The sequence below is a fragment of the Pelodiscus sinensis genome, chromosome 7 (genome assembly GCF_049634645.1).
Source record: "Pelodiscus sinensis isolate JC-2024 chromosome 7, ASM4963464v1, whole genome shotgun sequence".
In the NCBI taxonomy this organism is placed as follows: Eukaryota; Metazoa; Chordata; order Testudines; family Trionychidae; genus Pelodiscus; species Pelodiscus sinensis.
The window spans coordinates 23,102,841-23,121,856 of NC_134717.1; the positions used below are offsets into that span (position 1 = coordinate 23,102,841).

The 19,016-nt window shown below is 42.5% G+C and overlaps 1 protein-coding gene across 7 annotated transcripts in view; it reads right to left on the bottom strand.

Moving 5' to 3' along the window:
- The window catches only part of QTMAN (queuosine-tRNA mannosyltransferase), a 349,427-nt gene that overhangs the window by 231,228 nt on the left and 99,183 nt on the right, over window positions 1-19,016 (bottom strand). For all 7 annotated transcript variants that reach the window (XM_075933321.1, XM_075933319.1, XM_075933320.1 and 4 more), the window contains one exon: window positions 17,965-18,173. In XM_075933321.1, the coding sequence (XP_075789436.1) occupies window positions 17,965-18,143 (179 nt within the window). In that variant the 5' untranslated portion in view covers window positions 18,144-18,173. Of the gene's footprint in view, window positions 1-17,964; window positions 18,174-19,016 lie in introns of those variants that run through there.

The following is a 19,016-nucleotide window of genomic DNA, read 5'->3' on the forward strand; positions in this document are numbered from 1 at the left end:
AGCAGGACGTCATTGATGGCGTGGACAACCTGCAGAAGGGTGCAGAGAAACACAAGGGAACACATTACATACAGCCAGGGGTGAGTGTGCGCTCCCTTGGGTCCCCCCCCTTGATTCCCTCTGTCCTCACACACACACACACACACCCCAGGGCCCCCCTTGCCCCACGCCCCCCCCCCACCAGCGGGCCTGTGCAAGGGAGGGACGGCCGAAACCCCTGGGCGACCCAGCCTGGAGTCTTGGGTGTCCCTGGGCCTGGAGTGGAGCACCATCCCCCCATCCCACTGCCCCTGGGACTTACCTGGATGACAATCACTCCAACGGTGGATCTTCCCACCCTGAACTGGTGTGCCACCGAGCGGTAGCTGTCCGGTGTGGCCAGCTTCCACAGCGCGATGGCAACCCTCTTGTTCACGGGGATGGGTGCCCGTAGCCGGGTGGCGGTTCTCTGCAGCGCGGGGGTGAGCCAGGTGCACAGCATCATGAAGGTCCGCTTCCTCATCCGAAAATTCCGGATCCACTGGTGGTCGTCCCATTGTCCAAGGACCACACGGTTCCACCAGTCGGTGCTCGTCTCCAAAGTCCAGATGGGCCGGTCTATGGTCGGGTGCTGATGCCACGCGGTTGCCAGGACCTCCCTGGTGAGGGAGTCCAAGGTGATCTCTGCCTCCTGGTATATGAACGCCAGGGCACCAGCCTGCAGCATGAGCTCCAGGCACCTGTACAAGTCCAACAGGGGACCGAGCAGGTACATGGTCACCCACGGCTCCATGGCAGATAGAACAGGGCAGACAAAAGAAGATGCTGGGAAAAGCAGTTGGGGGCCAAAGGGTGGTGTCCCCAAAACTCACAGAGCAACCACCGACCCTGTGAAGGGTGCCAGTCCCTGGCAGAGGTCCCAAGGCACGGGAGCACGAGACCAACGGCTGCCCGGCGAGACCCCTTTAACCACGCGTCTGGACGGAGCTCCAGCCCTGCCCCCGGAAAGGTCTGGTGGCCTTTGCCCTCTTCAAAATGGTTCCGGGCTTTTGCTTTTCCGGAAAAGCGTGCCGCCAATGTAGACGCGCTTTTCCGGAAAAGCGCATCATTATCACAGAAACTCCGCGGCCAATGTAGACGCTCCTTTTCCGGAAAAGCTGAAAACGGAATAGTATTCCGTTTTAAGCATTTCCGGAAATTCATGCCAGTGTAGACGTAGCTTATGAGGAAAACAATAGAAAGCAAGACTGAAAATACCATAAAGCCACTATATAAAGCCCTGGCATCTACACTTTTGTTTGTCCAATTCTTCCGTCTTGTCCCACAAGAAAGATTAAGAGGAACTGGAAAAGATTCAAAGAACAGTAACATAGATAGCCAGGAGTACAAAATGGCTTCCCTATGAGAAGAGATTCAAAAGATATTGGCTGCTTAACTTAAAAAAACAGGACTAAGGGGGAATATGAAAGAGGTCTATTAAATCAGTAATGGCATGGAAACAATTAATAAAGATTTTTTATTTACCTTTTCCACACAATACAGAATACAGAATTCAGGGGCTACCTGATAAAACTGAGGGGCAGCAGGTTTAATACAAACAAGAGGAAGTACTTTCTCCACTCAACATGTAACCAGCCTTTGGAACTTATTCCTATGGAATGTCGTGATGGCTAATAATATAATTGGGTTAAAAAAATAAGCTGGATACAATATAATACAAGCCTATCTCATAGAGCTGGAAGAAACCTTAAGAGGTCATTGAGTCCTGTCCCTTGCCCACATGGCAAGACCAAGTACCATCCCTTGGCAGATTTGCCCCAAATCCCTAAATGGCCCTCTCAAAGATTGAACTTGCAACCCTGGATTTAGCAGAGCAATGCTCAAACCACTGAGCTCTCTCTCCTCCGTAAGTCCATCAATGGCTTTTAGCTCACATGATCAGGGATACAACACTATTTTCAGAGCCCTAACTACCACAAGTTGGGAGTGGAAGACAGGCAATGGCTCCATAATTACCCTGTTGTGTATACTTCCACTTGAAGCTCTGGTACAGGCGACTCAGAACAGGATATTGGGCAGAGATGGACCATGGTCTGACCCAGTATAGCAGTTCTTATATAAGGCTATAATAGATGCATTATTTAAAAGTTCAGGACTGAATCCAGTGCTAATTGAGTCTATGTTAGACAAATAATTTTAGGCTGGATTCAGAAGAAATAGATTCTGAAAGGTCTCTCTCAGCAGACCAACCAATATACCCTTGAAAGATTACATCAGGAAATTACAGAACTGTTTGTGAGAAGGAAAGCTCATGTGAATTAGCTCTGAATCTTATATTCTCCAAATCCTTGGACCATCCATTAACTTTACCACATCAACTCCAGCTAATGGGAGTCAAAATGCAAGGGGCACTATTAAAGGAGAATTGGTCTAAAGTGTATAGTTCATTTACATTTCTCATGGCTAAAAGGCAGCCAAAAGTTATGTCTAGCACTGTAAACAGTATGCTATACTGTGCTTCATTCTGAAATAAAATCTAATTTCAGTATGCTTACAACTATGCTAACATAGCAGAGCTATAACAAGAAAAGTTCTCCTTCAAAGTAAATTTAGGAACACTTTCACTGTAAAGAGAAAAGTTCTTTGTTACACTGTACCTTGAAATTCATATCATCTTCCTGCATAATTTTAGTATCTTTAGCACCATTTATCTGAATGTACTTGGCAGATAAAACTTTTAGCTGTTTTTTAAATGAAATTGATTACCAAGAAATTTCTGCATATGCACAGTTTAAAATAATTCTATTCCTCAGGGTTTAAACATAGAGATGTCGCTATGCATGATAACTGTTTCATGTTAGTGAGTTACAACTATTCTGTCATAAGTATGAAATGCATTTGCTCAGAAAAGCCAAAGGCACTGTCAAACCTGCAGCAATCTCAGAACAGTAGGAAAAAATGCCTGCAAACTAGCTGCTACTAGGTAATGGTTCCATTTATCATTCTTAAATGTCATCTTTAATTAAAAATGGGATATTCTTTTCCATAAATAAAAAAAAATTGCAGATGTTCTCAGATCGTCCCTTACTACTACTTTTTTTTTTAAATCTGCTTTACATGATATACATAGCATCATATATAGAGAGGAATTATTCCAGCTGAGTATGGTTACATCACTACATTTATTCAAAGCAGGAAACTTTTAACAGTATCTCAAATAGATAAATAATATCTTTATGATACACAAAACTAAGAATGTTAAATTGTGGTTTTCTAATTAATCGTGTAGTCAACACAATGTGTATCGACTACATGATTAGTCGATGAGGGCTGTTCTGCAGAGTCGTACAGGGGGTAGCTCCAGAAGCCAGCTCGAGCCGGGACTGAGCAGTTCGAGATCGTGCTGGCTCCAGGAGCCACCCGTGCTGCAGCTCTGCATTTTAAATGTAGTAAAAGCTGTTGGGCTCTTACTACATTTAAAATGCAAAGGGGCATTGTCCCGGACCAGCGTGAGCCAGGACTGCTTGGTCCCAACTCACGTTGAATCCAGTAGCATCCATTCATGGTGGCCATGGCTGGTCAGAAACAGGGGAGGCTACTGGAGTAGCCTTATATGCAGCCAGCCTGGGCCACTGCAAACAGGGGTTGATTGGTGGCAGCAGCCCCTGCTGCGAGGGGGGGGGGCCCAACTCACCGCTGGGGTCCCCATGAACAGTAGCTGCTGCCAGAGCAGCCTCTGTCCATGGCGAGCTTTTGCCCGCCATAGGCAGAGGCTGCTTCACAGCAGCCTTCCCTATCCACCTCCCCCTGATGTCTCTAATAGAGGCAATGGTGAGAGGGAGACAAGCAGCACTGCGGAGACGGTGCTGGGAGGAACCGGCTTTTAAACCAGCTCCCGCCAGCACCAGCTTGTTCTCCTCCCTCTAGTAGAGGCAGCGGGGGCGGGGAGCTAGTATTGAATACTCCAGTCAACTACCCAATAAAGTTAGAAAGAAATATGGTTACAGTGCTTAAAAGAAATGCAAAATATCTAAACTTAGAGCAGAAATATCCTTTAAACTTAAAAAAAAATGTTTAAGTAAGTACAGGCAGTCCGCGGGTTACGTACAAGATAGGGACTGTAGGTTTCTTCTTAAGTTGAATCTGTATGTAAGTCGGAACTGGTGTCCAGATTCAGCCGCTGCTGAAACTGATCAGTTTCAACAGCGGCTGAATCTGGACGCCAGTTCTGACTTACATACAGATTCAACTTAAGAACCCCAGGCATCCCCAAGTCAGCTGCTGCTGAAACTGATCAGCGGCTGATTCCAGGAAGCCCGGGGCAGGGGCTTCCTGTAGTCAGCCACTGGTCATTTTCAGCAGCAGCTGACTTGGGGACACCTGGGGCAGAGCAGCTGGGGTGCTGCTGGGTTGGTCCAGTAGCGCCGCCGCTCCTCTGCGCTCCTGGACCAACCCAGCAGCACCCAAGCTGCTCTGCCCCAGGCGTCCTGATTCAGCCGCTGCTGAAACTGACCAGCAGTGGCTGAATCAGGACGCCTGGGGCAGAGCAGCTGGGGTGCTGCCTGGTTGCTCCAGTAGCGCTCAGAGCAGCGCTACGGGACCAACTGGCAGCGCCCCAGCTGCTGTACTACAGGTGTCCGGAGCAAAGCCGCGGAGCACGGGGGCAGCGGGACAGCCTAGACGCGCCGTGGCTGTCCTGCTGCCCTCGGGCTCCGTGGCTTTGCTCTGCTTTGCTCCCTGTCCCCCTGGTCTGCAGACCAGGGGGACGGGGAGCAAAGCGGCGGAACACGCGGGCAGCGGACAGCCCAGATGCGTCTGGGCTGTCCGCTGCCCGCGTGCTCCGCGGCTTTGCTCTGCTTTGCCCCCCCATCCCTCTGGTCTGCAGACCAGGGGGACGGGGAGGGAGGGGGGGCAAAGCAGAGCAAAGCAGAGCCAAGCCGCGGAGCAGCGGCCAGCTGACAGCCCAGATGCGTCTGAGCTGTCAGCTGACCGCGCGCTCCACGGCTTGGCTCTGCTTTGCTCTGCTTTGGCCCCCCCTCCCCCTGGTCTGCAGACCAGGGAGACGGGGGGGCAAAGCAGAGCAAAGCAGAGCCAGGCCACGGAGCACGTGGGCAGCGGACAGCCCTGTCCGCTGCCCGCGTGTTCCGCCGCTTTGCTTCCTCTCCCTGGTCTGCTGGAGACCAGGGAGAGGAAGGGCCCCGTTCGTAACTGTGGATCCGACTTAAGTCGGATCCGCGTAACTCGGGGACTGCCTGTACTTTTCTACTGATTGGTCCTGATTATCCTCTCACAATGAGATACTTCACCATTTTAAACAGCGTGAAGTGGTTGTATTGATGTAAAATTAGTGGAAGTGGAAGAAGAATTAGGCCCACGATGGATATATCTTTCCTTCATCCTAATAATTATTACAAAGTATGCTAATAATAGATCTAAACTTGTCCGACTATCTCAAATACAAAATGGAAATTGCATATTAGTTTATGGAATCGTGTCCAGTGCTGTTTTCTTTATTCTCACTTCAAGTTCCTATTAGACAGGGATATAAATTTCAGCAGCCGAGATGTAAAATGGAGATTCAGAAAGATAAGAGGAAATCTGAAGAACAAATAGCCAAGGATACAAAGACAAACAATAAGAAATTCTTCAAGTGCATCTGAAATAAAAAGCTCTCATTATTATCTAGACCACCAGAGTCCAAAGGAGGCAATCAAAGGGAATAAGGAGACTGCAAAAAAACTATACAATTTTTGTGAAGATCTCCATTACAGAGAATGAGGAGGAAATACCTACCCTGTGGTTACATTTTTACAGGTAGTGAAGATGCGGCACTGTCAAAGATAAATTAGATAAAGAGAAACTAGTGCATATACTTTATTTAGATTTTCAAAAGGCTTGTAATGTTACTTACAAAAAGCTATTTAAAATACAGGATAAGAAAAGATATACCATGAGACTGGTCAGCTGATAAACTGAAAATACCTACAGAAAACAGAAGATACTAAAAAAAACCTGGTACTGACTAGTGACTGATTAAGTGGCACTCTTCTTTCTGAGCCAGAAGTGAAAGAGTATGTCAGCGTTTTATTAGGTGCCACTGCACTGTCTAAAGTACCATCTTCCAGATGAAATGTAAAACTGAAATCCTGAACATTTGTGGTCACTAAAAAGCCCCTAGCACTTCTGTGAAGAGCAGAGGTGGTAGCAATGGTGTTCTATCTCAATTCCAATGTGGGTGAAGTATATTCTGCTTACTTATTTTCCCTCTTTGGTTTTAACTGAATACGGTTCATTTCCTGTCCTCAACTAATCTGCAATGTTGCTGTATGCTGTCCAACAGATGATTCCTTGTTGTTTTTATTCTAGTTATAATGATACTTTGTCAGTGGGGAAAGTCATTTATATAATGGAATGTGCATCAGAAAAAGTCAAAAAGTAGGAAAAAGTTTTAACAGAGGTGTCTAGAATAGAAGCACATTAGAGATTGAAACTAGCCTGGAGGCAAGAGACACCTCGCCTGCCCCACTGCAGACCCTTTCTGGTCCATCAAACTCCCTTGTCCAAAACCAGTCAGGTCCCAAGGGTGCTGGACCATGGAGGTCCAACTTATACTAATCAATGGAGAAGCTACAACTGATTTATACAGGCCATTCCAAATTAGTGACAGTATTATCTACCACAATATACTGTAGGATGTATATGCTGTATATTTTACAGAAAGAAAAAAAAACTTATGGAAGATTGTACCTCCCTGGTCCAGCACCCTTGGGATATGACCTGCCCTGAACAAGGTTGTTTGTCAGACTAGGAGAGATCCATGCTCTGGTCCCCTGGCTGGCTGCCCTCCTGACCACTGGACCCAGCCCTAGTCGCGGCCTGCCAGCCAAACTCTTTGCCCCACATGCAGGGTGGCTGCCAGCCAAGCTCTGCTCTTCACCCCAACCCACTGGCAAGGCTGTGCTGCTGGTCCAGGAGCTGCCAGCCAGCTCAGTTCCATGCCCCAATGCCCGGGCTCCCTGTATCCTGTTCTGCTGACTGGGTTCCACTCCCTACCCGCAGAGCTGCTGGCCAAGCTGTGCTGCCAGCCCCTGGAGCTGCTGGCTGAGCTGCATTGCTAGCTCTGTCAACTGGGCTGCACTCACTTCTGCCCTGCTCTGCCTGCCAACCTCCCTGAGGCCTGCCCTGCCAGCTGGGTTCTGTTCCCTCCATCCAGAGTTGCTGGCTGGGCTCCGCTCCTGTCTCCAGGGCTGCCAACCCCTCTACTCAGGATTCCCAGCTGAAAGGTGCCAGGGCGCTCTGGATCAGGTGCTCTCTGGTCCAGCAACAAATATTGCTGGACCAAAGTGTCCCAGACTAGAGCAGTTCAATCTATAGGAGTATTTTGAGTAAGGATTTTAAGGACTAATCCACTAGTCTATTATCTTTCTTAGCGGATAGTCCAGTCAACTAGTGGATTCCCCTGACCCTTGCTGCCTCTATCCAATAGAGGCAACAAAGGGGGGGAGAGGGTACAAAGCAGCAGCGCCGCATGGAGCTGAGCCTGAGCTCTTTGTGGCACTGCCCCTTTGAAATGCCGCAGCGACATTTCAAAGCTGCAGCACTGCATGGAGCCTGAGGTCAGCTGGGGACTCCCTAACTGACCCTGGGCTCCCTGCAGCATTTCCACAGAACCTGGAGTCAGCTGAGGACTCCCTAGATGATCTCAGGCTCCATGCGGTGCTGCCACCTTGAAATGCCAAGCAGAACCCGGGATCCAGCGTGGCATTTCAAAGCGGCAGTGCAGCATGGAGCCCGGAGTTAGGGGGGACTCTGAGTCCCGCACTGACCCCAGACTCCATGTTGCATTCCTGCTTTGAAATACACAAGAGCCCCCGTGCTGGGAACTCTTGTACACTTCAAAGGTGGCACACAGTTAGAAATCCCGCTGACTCCAGACTGCACGCGTGCTTCTGCTTTGAAATGCGCAAGAGCCCCCCTGGGGATCTTGTACATTTCAGAGGAATGTAGAAGTGCCTATCAACTAGTCGAGTAGTCAATGGAAATTCCATCCACTGGTAAATTACTCATTAGTTAATATCTTTAACTTGGAAAGTTTTGTATTGACACTAGTTTGTATCATTTTCTTCTAAAACCATGTGTGTTAGATACTATGAATCCAAATACTCAGGCCATGAAGGAGTGAATAATTAGATGACTAATAGAATTTTAAAAGCTCCAAACATTACCTAAAGTAGATTTTTCTTGGCATTTTGTTTCGATTTTAAAATCCAGTTTATTATGATCTTCCTACATTGGATGCAAAGTACATTTTATTATAAAACTGGGCCTCTTTCATTTCAAACAATCTAAAGCTCCCAAATGTTTTGCAAGACATTGTACCTCCCTAAACCAGGACTCTCTGGGCTGGACCATGGATGTTCCTGAACCAGAGAGCCCCAGGCTGGGAGTCCAGTGGCACGGGGTCAGATGACTGGAATCCCTGCTGGCACCAGCAGCAGCACCAGTGGCAGATGAATCTGTGCTAGCAGCAACCTGGCAGCAAGGCCAGTGCCGGAGCCAGAATCCAGCAGCAGGCAGTGGCAGAGCTGAAGTCACAGTTTGAATTCAATAAAAATCCTTTTCACCATATACTAGTCACAAAATCCAGACAATTCTTACGTATTTATTAAGAAAACTAGATGTTCATGCCACTAAAATATGACACTATTGATTCAAATAATGAATAGTCCAAGTATCTCACAAAAGGATACAGGATTTTTATTTTTAGATTTAAAAATATTTGCAATTAGGAAAGGAGCAATACTGATTTCCAATAAGCAGAAAGTTCTGGTTATAGGACACAGACTGAAGACTTGCTCCTTTTTCTTCAAAACATAAAACAAGCATTATGAACTGGAATGAGGATCAAAAAGACATCACATTAGAACATAGTGCACTATATGTTGGTTCTTTGAAAATAAAAACTAAACCAATGATTAAACTAGAAATTAAGCAGATACACGGCAACTGTGCAAGCGGATAGATAAAACATGAATTAAATTAGAACTGTGGAAATACTGAGTCATAATGCATATTGAGAGCAATGTAAATATCAATATTTCACCTGATACATAAAATACATTTTAGGTTGGGGGGCGGGGGTTCCCCTTGTACTCTACATAGAATTAAACAATTACAGTTCCATACGACACAGGTGATTGGAATTCCTTGTCAGCGTTCTAACTACATCCCAAAACCGTTAATTAGAATATAACTTCTGTCACTATTAATCACAACATATAACTTTGATAACAATGTGTTCTAGGTCTTGACACATCAAATAATAGAGGACCCTCCTCAGAATATAACTGTCAAAAAAAATAGAGGATACTGTGTAAGTTATCACCTACTATATCTCTTTCTACAGCCATGCAGATGACTCTATTCATTCATTTTCTGCCACATAACTGGGATAAAGTTTGGAATGACTAGAAATGAAAATGGCAAGATAACTTAGCTATAGAAGATAAAATCAGCCTTAAAATTAAAAAAAAAAAAAAAAAAAAAAAAAACAGCAAATGCCTTCACGACCCCTCCACATAACAAAATCTTATATGAGAGGACCTGATTTTGATCTGATTTACAGTTTTCTATCAGTATAATTTTACTGACTTAAAAGAAGCTACTTCTGATTTACACCGGTCTAAGATCAGAAGCAGGCCTTTTCATGCATGTTGAACAAATTAAAGAATAAAACTTTTTTTGGAGTGAAGTCTGAGAGAGGGGGATATACAGAAAAATGTAAAGAAGCCCTGTCACCGTTTAAATAAATAGCTACCATCTGCCAGCATTTCATCTTAGGCAAAGTTGATTAATGCAAAATGAATGCTTAAAATCACATTGCTGTCTGCCTGAATAATTTTCAGGTAGTTCAGTTCTAAAATTATTACTCCTATTTTCAAACATACTTTTACTTTTTAATTTTCTGTTCAAAGTCCTCAGTTTCCAAACAAACAAACACAAACAAGCAAGCAAACAAAAAACCCACATACATTTCTAATGCTGTGGTACTGCGCTACTGTCTTGAGTAAGACAAAAACAAAGTTCTGCTGCTGCATGACTGCAGTTCATCTGACCCACGAGTGCAGCTGATGATTCTACCTCCATGGCAGATTTCACAAAAGCATCCCAGGCAGCCTCTCCCAATGCACGTGAAAACTAAAATTGCAATTTTGACTAGTCTAATTGTAGAGAAATAGATGTCTATACACTTGGTGTCATTAATAATCTGATTCAAATAGCTGTTATTAGACTTTGCCATTTATTGTAAAAATTACATTTATTTTGCACTTTATTTCAAAACTGAAATATCAATTACAAATTATCTGGATACACAGTTTAACATATGTTGGCCTTTCACAGACTTTGGCAGTCTTGTACTCAGTTATTTGTACTCCTTCTGTATTTCACGTTGAACAGCAAAATTATCAGAAGTCCTTTGGTAAAATTAATTTCATCCTCAAAAAGTCCAGGCCTACACCTATGCCACCACTATGGATATCATGTAGTCCAACAAGAGAGAGAGCTAGATGCCTTCAGAGGGGCCGACAGCCATGCCAGGCCCCTGGGCAAGATGGGGAAGGGCCAGCTCTGTGCCCCTGAAAGTGCAAGGGCAATGAGCTCCATGCTGGCCCTTCCCAGCCTGCAGCACCACTAGGAGCACAGCACACCAGCTCATATAGCTGCCCAGAGTACACAGTGCTGCATTCTGGCAGTGATTTAAAGGGCCCAGGGCTCCACGCACAACCACTGCCACAGTAGCAGAAGTCAGGAGCTCCAAGCCTTTTAGAATTGCGGGGCCCTAGGGTAGTTGCTCCCTCTGTCCCTCGCCATCTGTGGGCATTGATGCCTCACTTCCATTTGAGCCTTCAAAAATCTCCCTGAAGATGTACACCTCAAAGATTATATCACTAGGTTATCCAGAAAATCCTAAGGACTTAATCTTGCTAATGCTACTCATCTACGTAAATTTCAGCACATGAATAATTCCGTTTATTTCAATGAGACTGCTCATAAACTAAGTTACTCACCTGCATAAACATTTGTACATGTAAGGATTAAAATAAACATTTAAAATATAATGTTTTTGAAATACCAGTACATAAGTTTGTAAAAAGCTTAGGATATAAGGTAGATTTTTTGTATGTTTTTTTTTTGTAGAAGGGTTACAGAAAATATCACATCTGAAATGCTTACAGGTCTATCTGGAAGACTTTATTTTCAGATGTCTAAATTAAATGCTGGTTATATAAATAAAATTATATATGGTCTGACAGTACACTCTTGGACTTTTTTATATGTTGGTGGGTATTACATCTATCAGATTTTTTTCCACAACTCCATTCATTAAAAATAGTAATCTTTCCCCATGGTAAAAGTGTAATAAGCATACAGTTTGTCTTTTAAAATATAGTTGTCAAATATCAAGGGGTAAATATACTTGAGCATTTACCCTGGAGATTTTTAAGGGCCAAAATCTGTTAGAAATAATCTCTGTTATCCATATGAACAGTTATCTGGGGGGCAGTACAGAATGTTACACATTATATTTTTATTTTTTGAAAATAAGCTAGCAGAGCTATTAAAAACATAAACTTGAAGCTGTACTGAAGTTCTTAACCCTTAGTGCATGCAGGTCCAGATACACTATTAAGGTACAGATATCATACTATTAGTTGATGATGCATTTTTGTTTCAGAATTAGCACTTTGTGTGGATAACAAGTTACCAGCAAAAGGAGATCACAGATTATTTTTCTATTTGTTGTTCTTGAAGATTTGTTGTCCCCAGAAATATTTTTTCTTTTAAGCAACAAACAGCAGAATCATAGGAAAAAGTAAAGGAACAAATGTGTTGCATGTTCTTTGTGGAATACTGTAACAATACTAAAATTTCCCATTCTTCAGTTCTTAGATTTTCCCCCTATGATTATTCACTTGGTTTCTAAGATTATTGTGCATCTGCTGTGTTGTGGTGAGCTTATTTTTCAACAAAACATCTAGACAGCTAAATTCTACAACACATTTAATCAAAGACTCTCCAAAAATTAAAATATACAGGCAGTCCCCGGGTTACATGGATCCGACTTACATCAGATCCCTACTTACAAACGGGGTGAGGCAACCCCGCACTAGCTGCTTCTCCCCAGCAGACATGGGAGACACGAAGCTAGCGCCCCCCCCCCCCCCCCAGCAGACCAGGGAAACGCAGAGCGGCTTTTCTCAGCAGACACCTCAGCTTGAGAATAAAGGACTGAGGGAAGTGAGGTGTGGGAGAATAAAACTGAGCTCTGGAGAAATGTTTGGCTAGAGTTTCCCCTACAATATGTACCAGTTCCGACTTACATACAAATTCAACTTAAGAACAAACCTACAGTGCCTATCTTGTACGTAACCCGGGGACTGCCTGTATTCATAATTCAAGAGCAGATGATCTCCAGAAAGTGGGGTAGAAGGCTCAGCCAAAGAATTTTAAAAAAGTTTTGCAGCCTGAAACTGTGTTTTCAGGCAGCTTGTCAGAGAAAAGCTGACCATATATATCCCCTTACAAAATGTCTCCTCTGACTGATTTATTTTGAGTTAGCCCAGGAAAAAGCCACTCCCCATGTTAGGAAATTGGGAAAGACATTGAGAATGCTCAAATGCAGAAATCAAAACAGAAGCTTGCTCTTCATAATTGCCCTTTTACTGCACCTCCCAGACTGTGCAGTTTGGAACCTGCCTTTTGGAAACTGTATTCTTCCTCCCACTGCAAAAGTGAAGGAAAGAATCACTAGATCCATCTCAATCTCAAGAGAGAGTCCGCATTTTCCTTCAGAATCCAGAAGAGTAGTATAGAGAAATGCCCCACTCCTACCACTCAAACAGTGAAGAGACACAAAATGGGGAAAATTGTGGGGGACTAGTCAAAAAAGTACAATTTCTTCTGCTTCCTTGGGAGGGCAGGAAGTGGAAGAGGAGGAGGAGGAGAAGTGAAGAAATATATTGTCTACAATTAAGTAGGGATGTTAAATTGCAAGTAACTGACTAATCAAATAGTCAATACAGTTTGCATCAACTATTCAATTAGTTGATAGGGTGCCTAGGGCTACTGCTACACTTCTAAGGCTAAAGCACCACATAGAGCCCAGGGTCAACGACCCTAGGCTCCATGCAGTGCTGCTGCTTTGAAATGCCGCGGGGACCCCAGTGTCAGGCTCCACGCAACATTTCAAAGCGGCAGCGCTGCACGGAGCCTGGGATCAGCAGGGGGAGTTCCCAGCAGATCCCGGGTTCCACGCAACGCTGCCACTTTGAAACACCATGTGCAGCCTGGGGACACCTGAGCTGGCCCCGGGCTGCATGCTACATTTCAAACCGACAGCACCACATGTAGCCCAGGGTCTGACCCCAGGCTCCACGTGGCACTGCTGCTTTTAAGCACCCCCTCTTCTTCCTTTTTTAAGGAAGAGCGGTTTTTCGAAAAAGGTGTTTTTTTCCTGAAAAGACTGCATCCAGACTACTTTCACTTTTGAAAGACCCACTTTTGAAAAAGCAATCAGAAGAAGATATGCAAATTCCCACATAATTTGCATATCCTCTTTTGAAAATATAACAGTCTAGACGTGCCCTCAGACATTTCAGGTCTGGTCAGCACTTTATGGAATGATCATATAGGCCACTGCAAAGCAATTCTTTCAAGCAAGTTCTTAAAAGTGGAGTACCACTGCTCTAGTACATCAATCATCTTTAGGTTTATTACCAAAGTCCACTTGGGATAAAGCAATGGCTTTTTCTCCTGGCCTGATCCTCATCAAGGTTTTGTATTTCATTAAGGTAGTGAATGAAGATTTGCACTGGCTTCATGGCACTTAACTGAGCCAAGCATATCTACCTTTTTCTTTCCTTCTGTAGAAAATCATCCACTTATATTATTAACTGCATTTTATTTATAAGAATACCACATATTCTTTGTGTCTGGTAAGTCATATAGATTGCAAATAAACAACCCCAGGGCTTTTACATAGTATGCCTTACCCTATGAAAACTGAAAGCATCATCTCTATGACCATCTCTTCAACCTTTTTTATTTCCACATGATTCCCAGAGGTCCTTCCTGAAAACACAAGGTGCTCACTACCTACCTGGTCACCAGGCCACACAATATATAATTTGGATTAAAAACAATAAGACTAGCTTAATTGCTTATGACTGATTCAACTTTTAAGATTTCCTCAGGAGACTGCATGTCTGCTCTCCGATAAGAAAAGCAAATCGTTACCACTGAACCTGACTGGTCACAGTAATACTTCTATATTTAAAATCCAGCATTCCTGAGACTATTTCATGCTCTCCTTCAAAAACATTTCTTATACTTTTATTTAGTTATTTTAATAATATCTGAGCACTAGTTGGTCTGCTTCTTTTTCCATGATTAGCAACAGCAGTATTATTCTCAGGAGCACATACTAGTGCTGTATAGATTTATACCATATTGTTGGGCAGCCCTTTTACATCAACATCAACACCCTGAATAGATGATGTATCTTGAAAGATAAAGGGACAAAGAACATTAATTTTTTTGGCAATACAAGGTGAACCTCTCTAATCCAGCAACATCTATGGTCTGGAATAATTTTAGTTAGCTGGATATCCACCTATCATGAGTGTGGCCAAGTTAGCTGTGATCCCATAAAGTTTGTTTACAGCCATTAGTTCTGGCTCTCAGTATTCTGTGCTGTTATTTACCCCTAATTTACCCCTAAATATCTTCTAAGAGCCCAGTAAACCATGGAAGTGTTGGTAATGCTGTTGGATGATATTGGCCTCCCATGGTTTGGCAAATTCTTTGGTTCAGCACCGGTCAGGTTCCAAGAGTGCCAGACTAGAGCAGTTAAAACTGTACACAATTACAAAGTGATTCTGGATTTCAAACATATGCAACCCTCCTATTTCATTGGATACTCACTGTAGCACAATGTTTACGAAATGTTACTGATTTCTACTTAACGAGCATGTGGAAGTAAAAGCAATTCCTGATCTTAGGGCAGAGTCACAAATAGTGTCTGTATATACAAATGTAATGTTTTCAATCACCTCTCTAGAGCTAAGAAAAAAATCTCTTTCTAAATATATGTCTCTCAAAGTTTCCAGAGTGCAGTTTCAATCTGTTAATTCAGAGTCTCGACAATTTACTACTGGATGGGAAGCAGAGCATTTGCTACATGGGTGTTTGCATGACAGTCAACTAGAAATAACAAAATCAAGGTTGTTGTCCAGTAGGAGAAAATGGAGTCAATCTTATACGGCAGATGGATGCATTTATTCTTTCATTTAATTACAAACTAAACATAAGAAAATGTGGAAGTAAAATAGAAAGTACATCTAATCAGTTTTTCTCTCATGAGTCACATCTGCACTTGTTCCCGATTATTTTATCATGCACACAATGATACAGTACATACCCTTTTTAATATTGTATCTTTATGAACTTTGATTATTTGATTCTATGTGATCAAACAGTGACAAAGAAAACACTTTCCCTCCTTTTAAGATGCTCTGTTGGTTAGTTCAGATTTATTTGTTGTCAGTGAAGGTTATATTTGCACATAAGCCTATGACAGATTGCAAGTTTTTTAACTTTGAGCAAGTTTTCAAGCTGCTGGTATTTTTTTTCTTAAGATGTAGGTTACTTGACAAATTGGAGTTAAGTTATCTTGGGTCAATGTAACTGTAAGTTAAACTAATGAAGTGTATGCCTGTGAATGATGTCTGATTAGTTTAATACAGCTAGTGCTGGACAGCTTGGGCTGCTGACCTTGAAGGAGCATAGATAACATTGTGAGGCGTTGGAGGCTGTGGTTGTGATGCAGAAGAAATTTACATAACAGTTTGTCATATATATACTCCTCCAAAATAAAATTGTGGCAAAGGAAGAGTAATGGAAAACCCACTCAAATGCCTCAAGCAACACAGAGTAAAAACCCATTTACAATAATTTGGAAGCAGTTTATTTCAAATGAAAGCAAGTAGAAAGCCTCATACAGGTGTATTTTCTGCAGTAGTATTTAATATATTCAAACTGTTCAGAAACGATGTAAGATTAAAATATGCTCCACAACTGTCCAGCTATCCCAATCATGGGTTTAATCCAGCTGCAACTTTATTTTTAGATGTCTAGGACACTCTGGCAGACAAAAGTGTACAGTGCAGGTAACCCCATATTTATTCTGCAATTACTCAGAAGGCTTTTAGCAATTTCCCTTCTTTTCTGATCTAGGTCTCTCCAGCAAATCCATTGCTAGGATCTTATCATCCACCCCCACTTAAAGGAGGGTTAAGGTGGACTATAAGTATGGTGGGTTGGCTTACTCCCATGCCAATCACAGGAGTCCCCAACTGCTCTTCATTCGTTCCTTTACTGAACACCTCTTTTTAATTTCTTTTTTGAGCCATTTATCCAGTCCCTGTATATCTTTACCTGCACTGAACAACTGCCATACATATAAATAAGAAGTTGTGACATAAGGCCAACCACACTTCATGCCATGCACAAATGATCCCTTCATGAACCTACTGTGGGGAAGATGAAAAAACCCCCAATTGCACCCAAGCCAATATGATAGTAAGGGAAAAATTCCTTCCCAGACTCCTCAGAAAAGGGCATTACATGAGCTACCCCACAGCAGGTTTTGACCAAACCTAATATTTTACCACTTTAATGTTAGGAAGGGTGGGTCCTGCTTCAGCCTGCTCCATGTAAAAGGGATATTTCAGGTGTAGACTGTCCCTTTCAAACCCTGCGTTCCTCAGGGACGAGTCAATGATCGTACTGACCCTTTTGCAACAGTTTTCATCTCCCCATTTCTCCCCAGCCATAAACACTATTCCCTTCATTCAACGGGCCAACCAGCCAAATACTGCCCCTGCTTAAAGATGTTAGGTGTTCATTTGTGATTGATCTAATGTAATATGTAATAATATGCAGCACAGGATACTTGTTGCAAAACTCATCCTCCTCTCCATCTGTGTCTAATATCTTTACTTGGTATCACTGGAAGTTGCAAACATTAGCCCCAGTTCTCAACTAGGATCTGTACAAACATCTGCACTCTGACAGAGATCCACTGAGTCTGTATTATGGTCTTGGTGCAGAAGTCCACGCTATTAGATACTATGCAGCAGGAAGGCTTTTGTGTAAGTCAATAAAATGATAACAATGACATCATCTTGACTGTGAGAGGGCTTGATGAATGGCTGATTTTAAGACCAGCAAGTTCATAAATGACTGGAAGTTTTCACTATAGAATGGCCACTTGATGGTCTGTATGTATCTAGTTTGATGGTCTGAATTCAGGGTTAACTTATTAAGTTTCCACACAGAACTTAAATTCTCAGAGTATTTCCCAGAGCTCCCCATGTCTCCCCACCAACATACTATGAAACTTCCAGGGGTGATGAAAATATTTACTGGAGCTCTGCTTGGGACAATTTCACAGAATTCGAGTCCTGTGTCTTTAAAGAAACAAACATCCTTACATATGGTAACATTACAGTGATCAAGTTCTGAATAGTCAAATACTGTACTACCCTCCCTCTGATTCCTTTAGGTGCACTGCTAGTGCCTATGCATTACACTGGTGATTTGTGGAACTATAGTACTTCAGTCTCAACAGCTGCCAGCTCTAAACTCATTAGAGAATTGAAAAGAAATATACTTACATCGTGGCAAGTTATCACAATTTAAGATAGAGATTCTGCAGTGTTAGAGAGATAGAACCAATATTTTTCTAGAGGCTTTTAAAAGGATGCCTGGAACTTTCCACAAACAAGGTTAATATCTCACCTGACTACTCATTTGTATTTATGCATGATTTTGTATGCAAAACCCCAGCAAGCTCCATTTTAGAGACCTGGTTGAAAACCCTTTCATACTTTGACCTGAAAGATTATTTGTTACTAACTTTACCTGTAATTAGCATTAGCTGGCACAGTTTGCATGAAATAGAGGGCAGCAGTCCGTGCTCTCCAATGCCATTTCTTTGCAGGGAGTGTGTAAAGGACACATTCTTCTATCTCTTCCTGTAGAAGATCTGCCAGCTGCTTGTGTGAACCACCATAGAATGCTTCGATTAAAAGAATGCTCATACTTGTACATTTTTCAAATCTTCTTGAATTCTAAAAATGAAAAATAAACAAACCTTTATTCTCAAAGGCTTTTTTTTTTGTAAGTTTTATGTTTAAGTTAGACATGGATCATGAGAAAAAATCACATTACCATATTTCTGCCTATTAATTCATTTTTATAAGAATGTAATACTTTCGTCATACTAATCAATTTAATTTTTTAAAAAGACTAATTAACAATGTTTATGGTAAAAAGGTATCATAATTATGTTCCAATAAAAACTAGCTATTTAGCATGTTACTAATAACTAAAATATACTCAGTCTGTAAATAGTTGCTTTTTGAATTTCAGTTACTGGCTTTTTAAATATGATGCATTTGAAAATTGTTTATTTTATAAAAGGTTTTTTTAAATATGTTTTTTCCTGTTTTAGAGTTAAGGTCTGTGTACATACTATTTTAACTCCTGAATGATGGTATATAAAACTAACAATCATTTATTTCAAACACATTTCAGCCAAATTTGCTTCATAATAAAAAGTAATCTGGCAAAATGATTTACAAGAAACAAGTTTGGGGGCAACCTGGGGTACTCAGTTGGAGTGTATCTCCAGGACTCTGTTCCTTCGGTTACTGGGATCATCACTAAAATGACACTCGCAGATCTTAAACAAGACACAAACTGCATTATTCAGTACTCCAAAATGGCTGACATAGAAACATGCTATGATTTAAGGAAGCTATCAAACTTTCTCTCACAGGCCTGCTGATACACAGGAAGCTAAACACATGGCCCAACATTAAGAGAAAGGTGAAAACCCTGTGACTATTGCTCATCTGATTCATGAGTCACCTTTGTAGGATGATAAAAAGCTGCTCTGTAGAAGCTTAGGG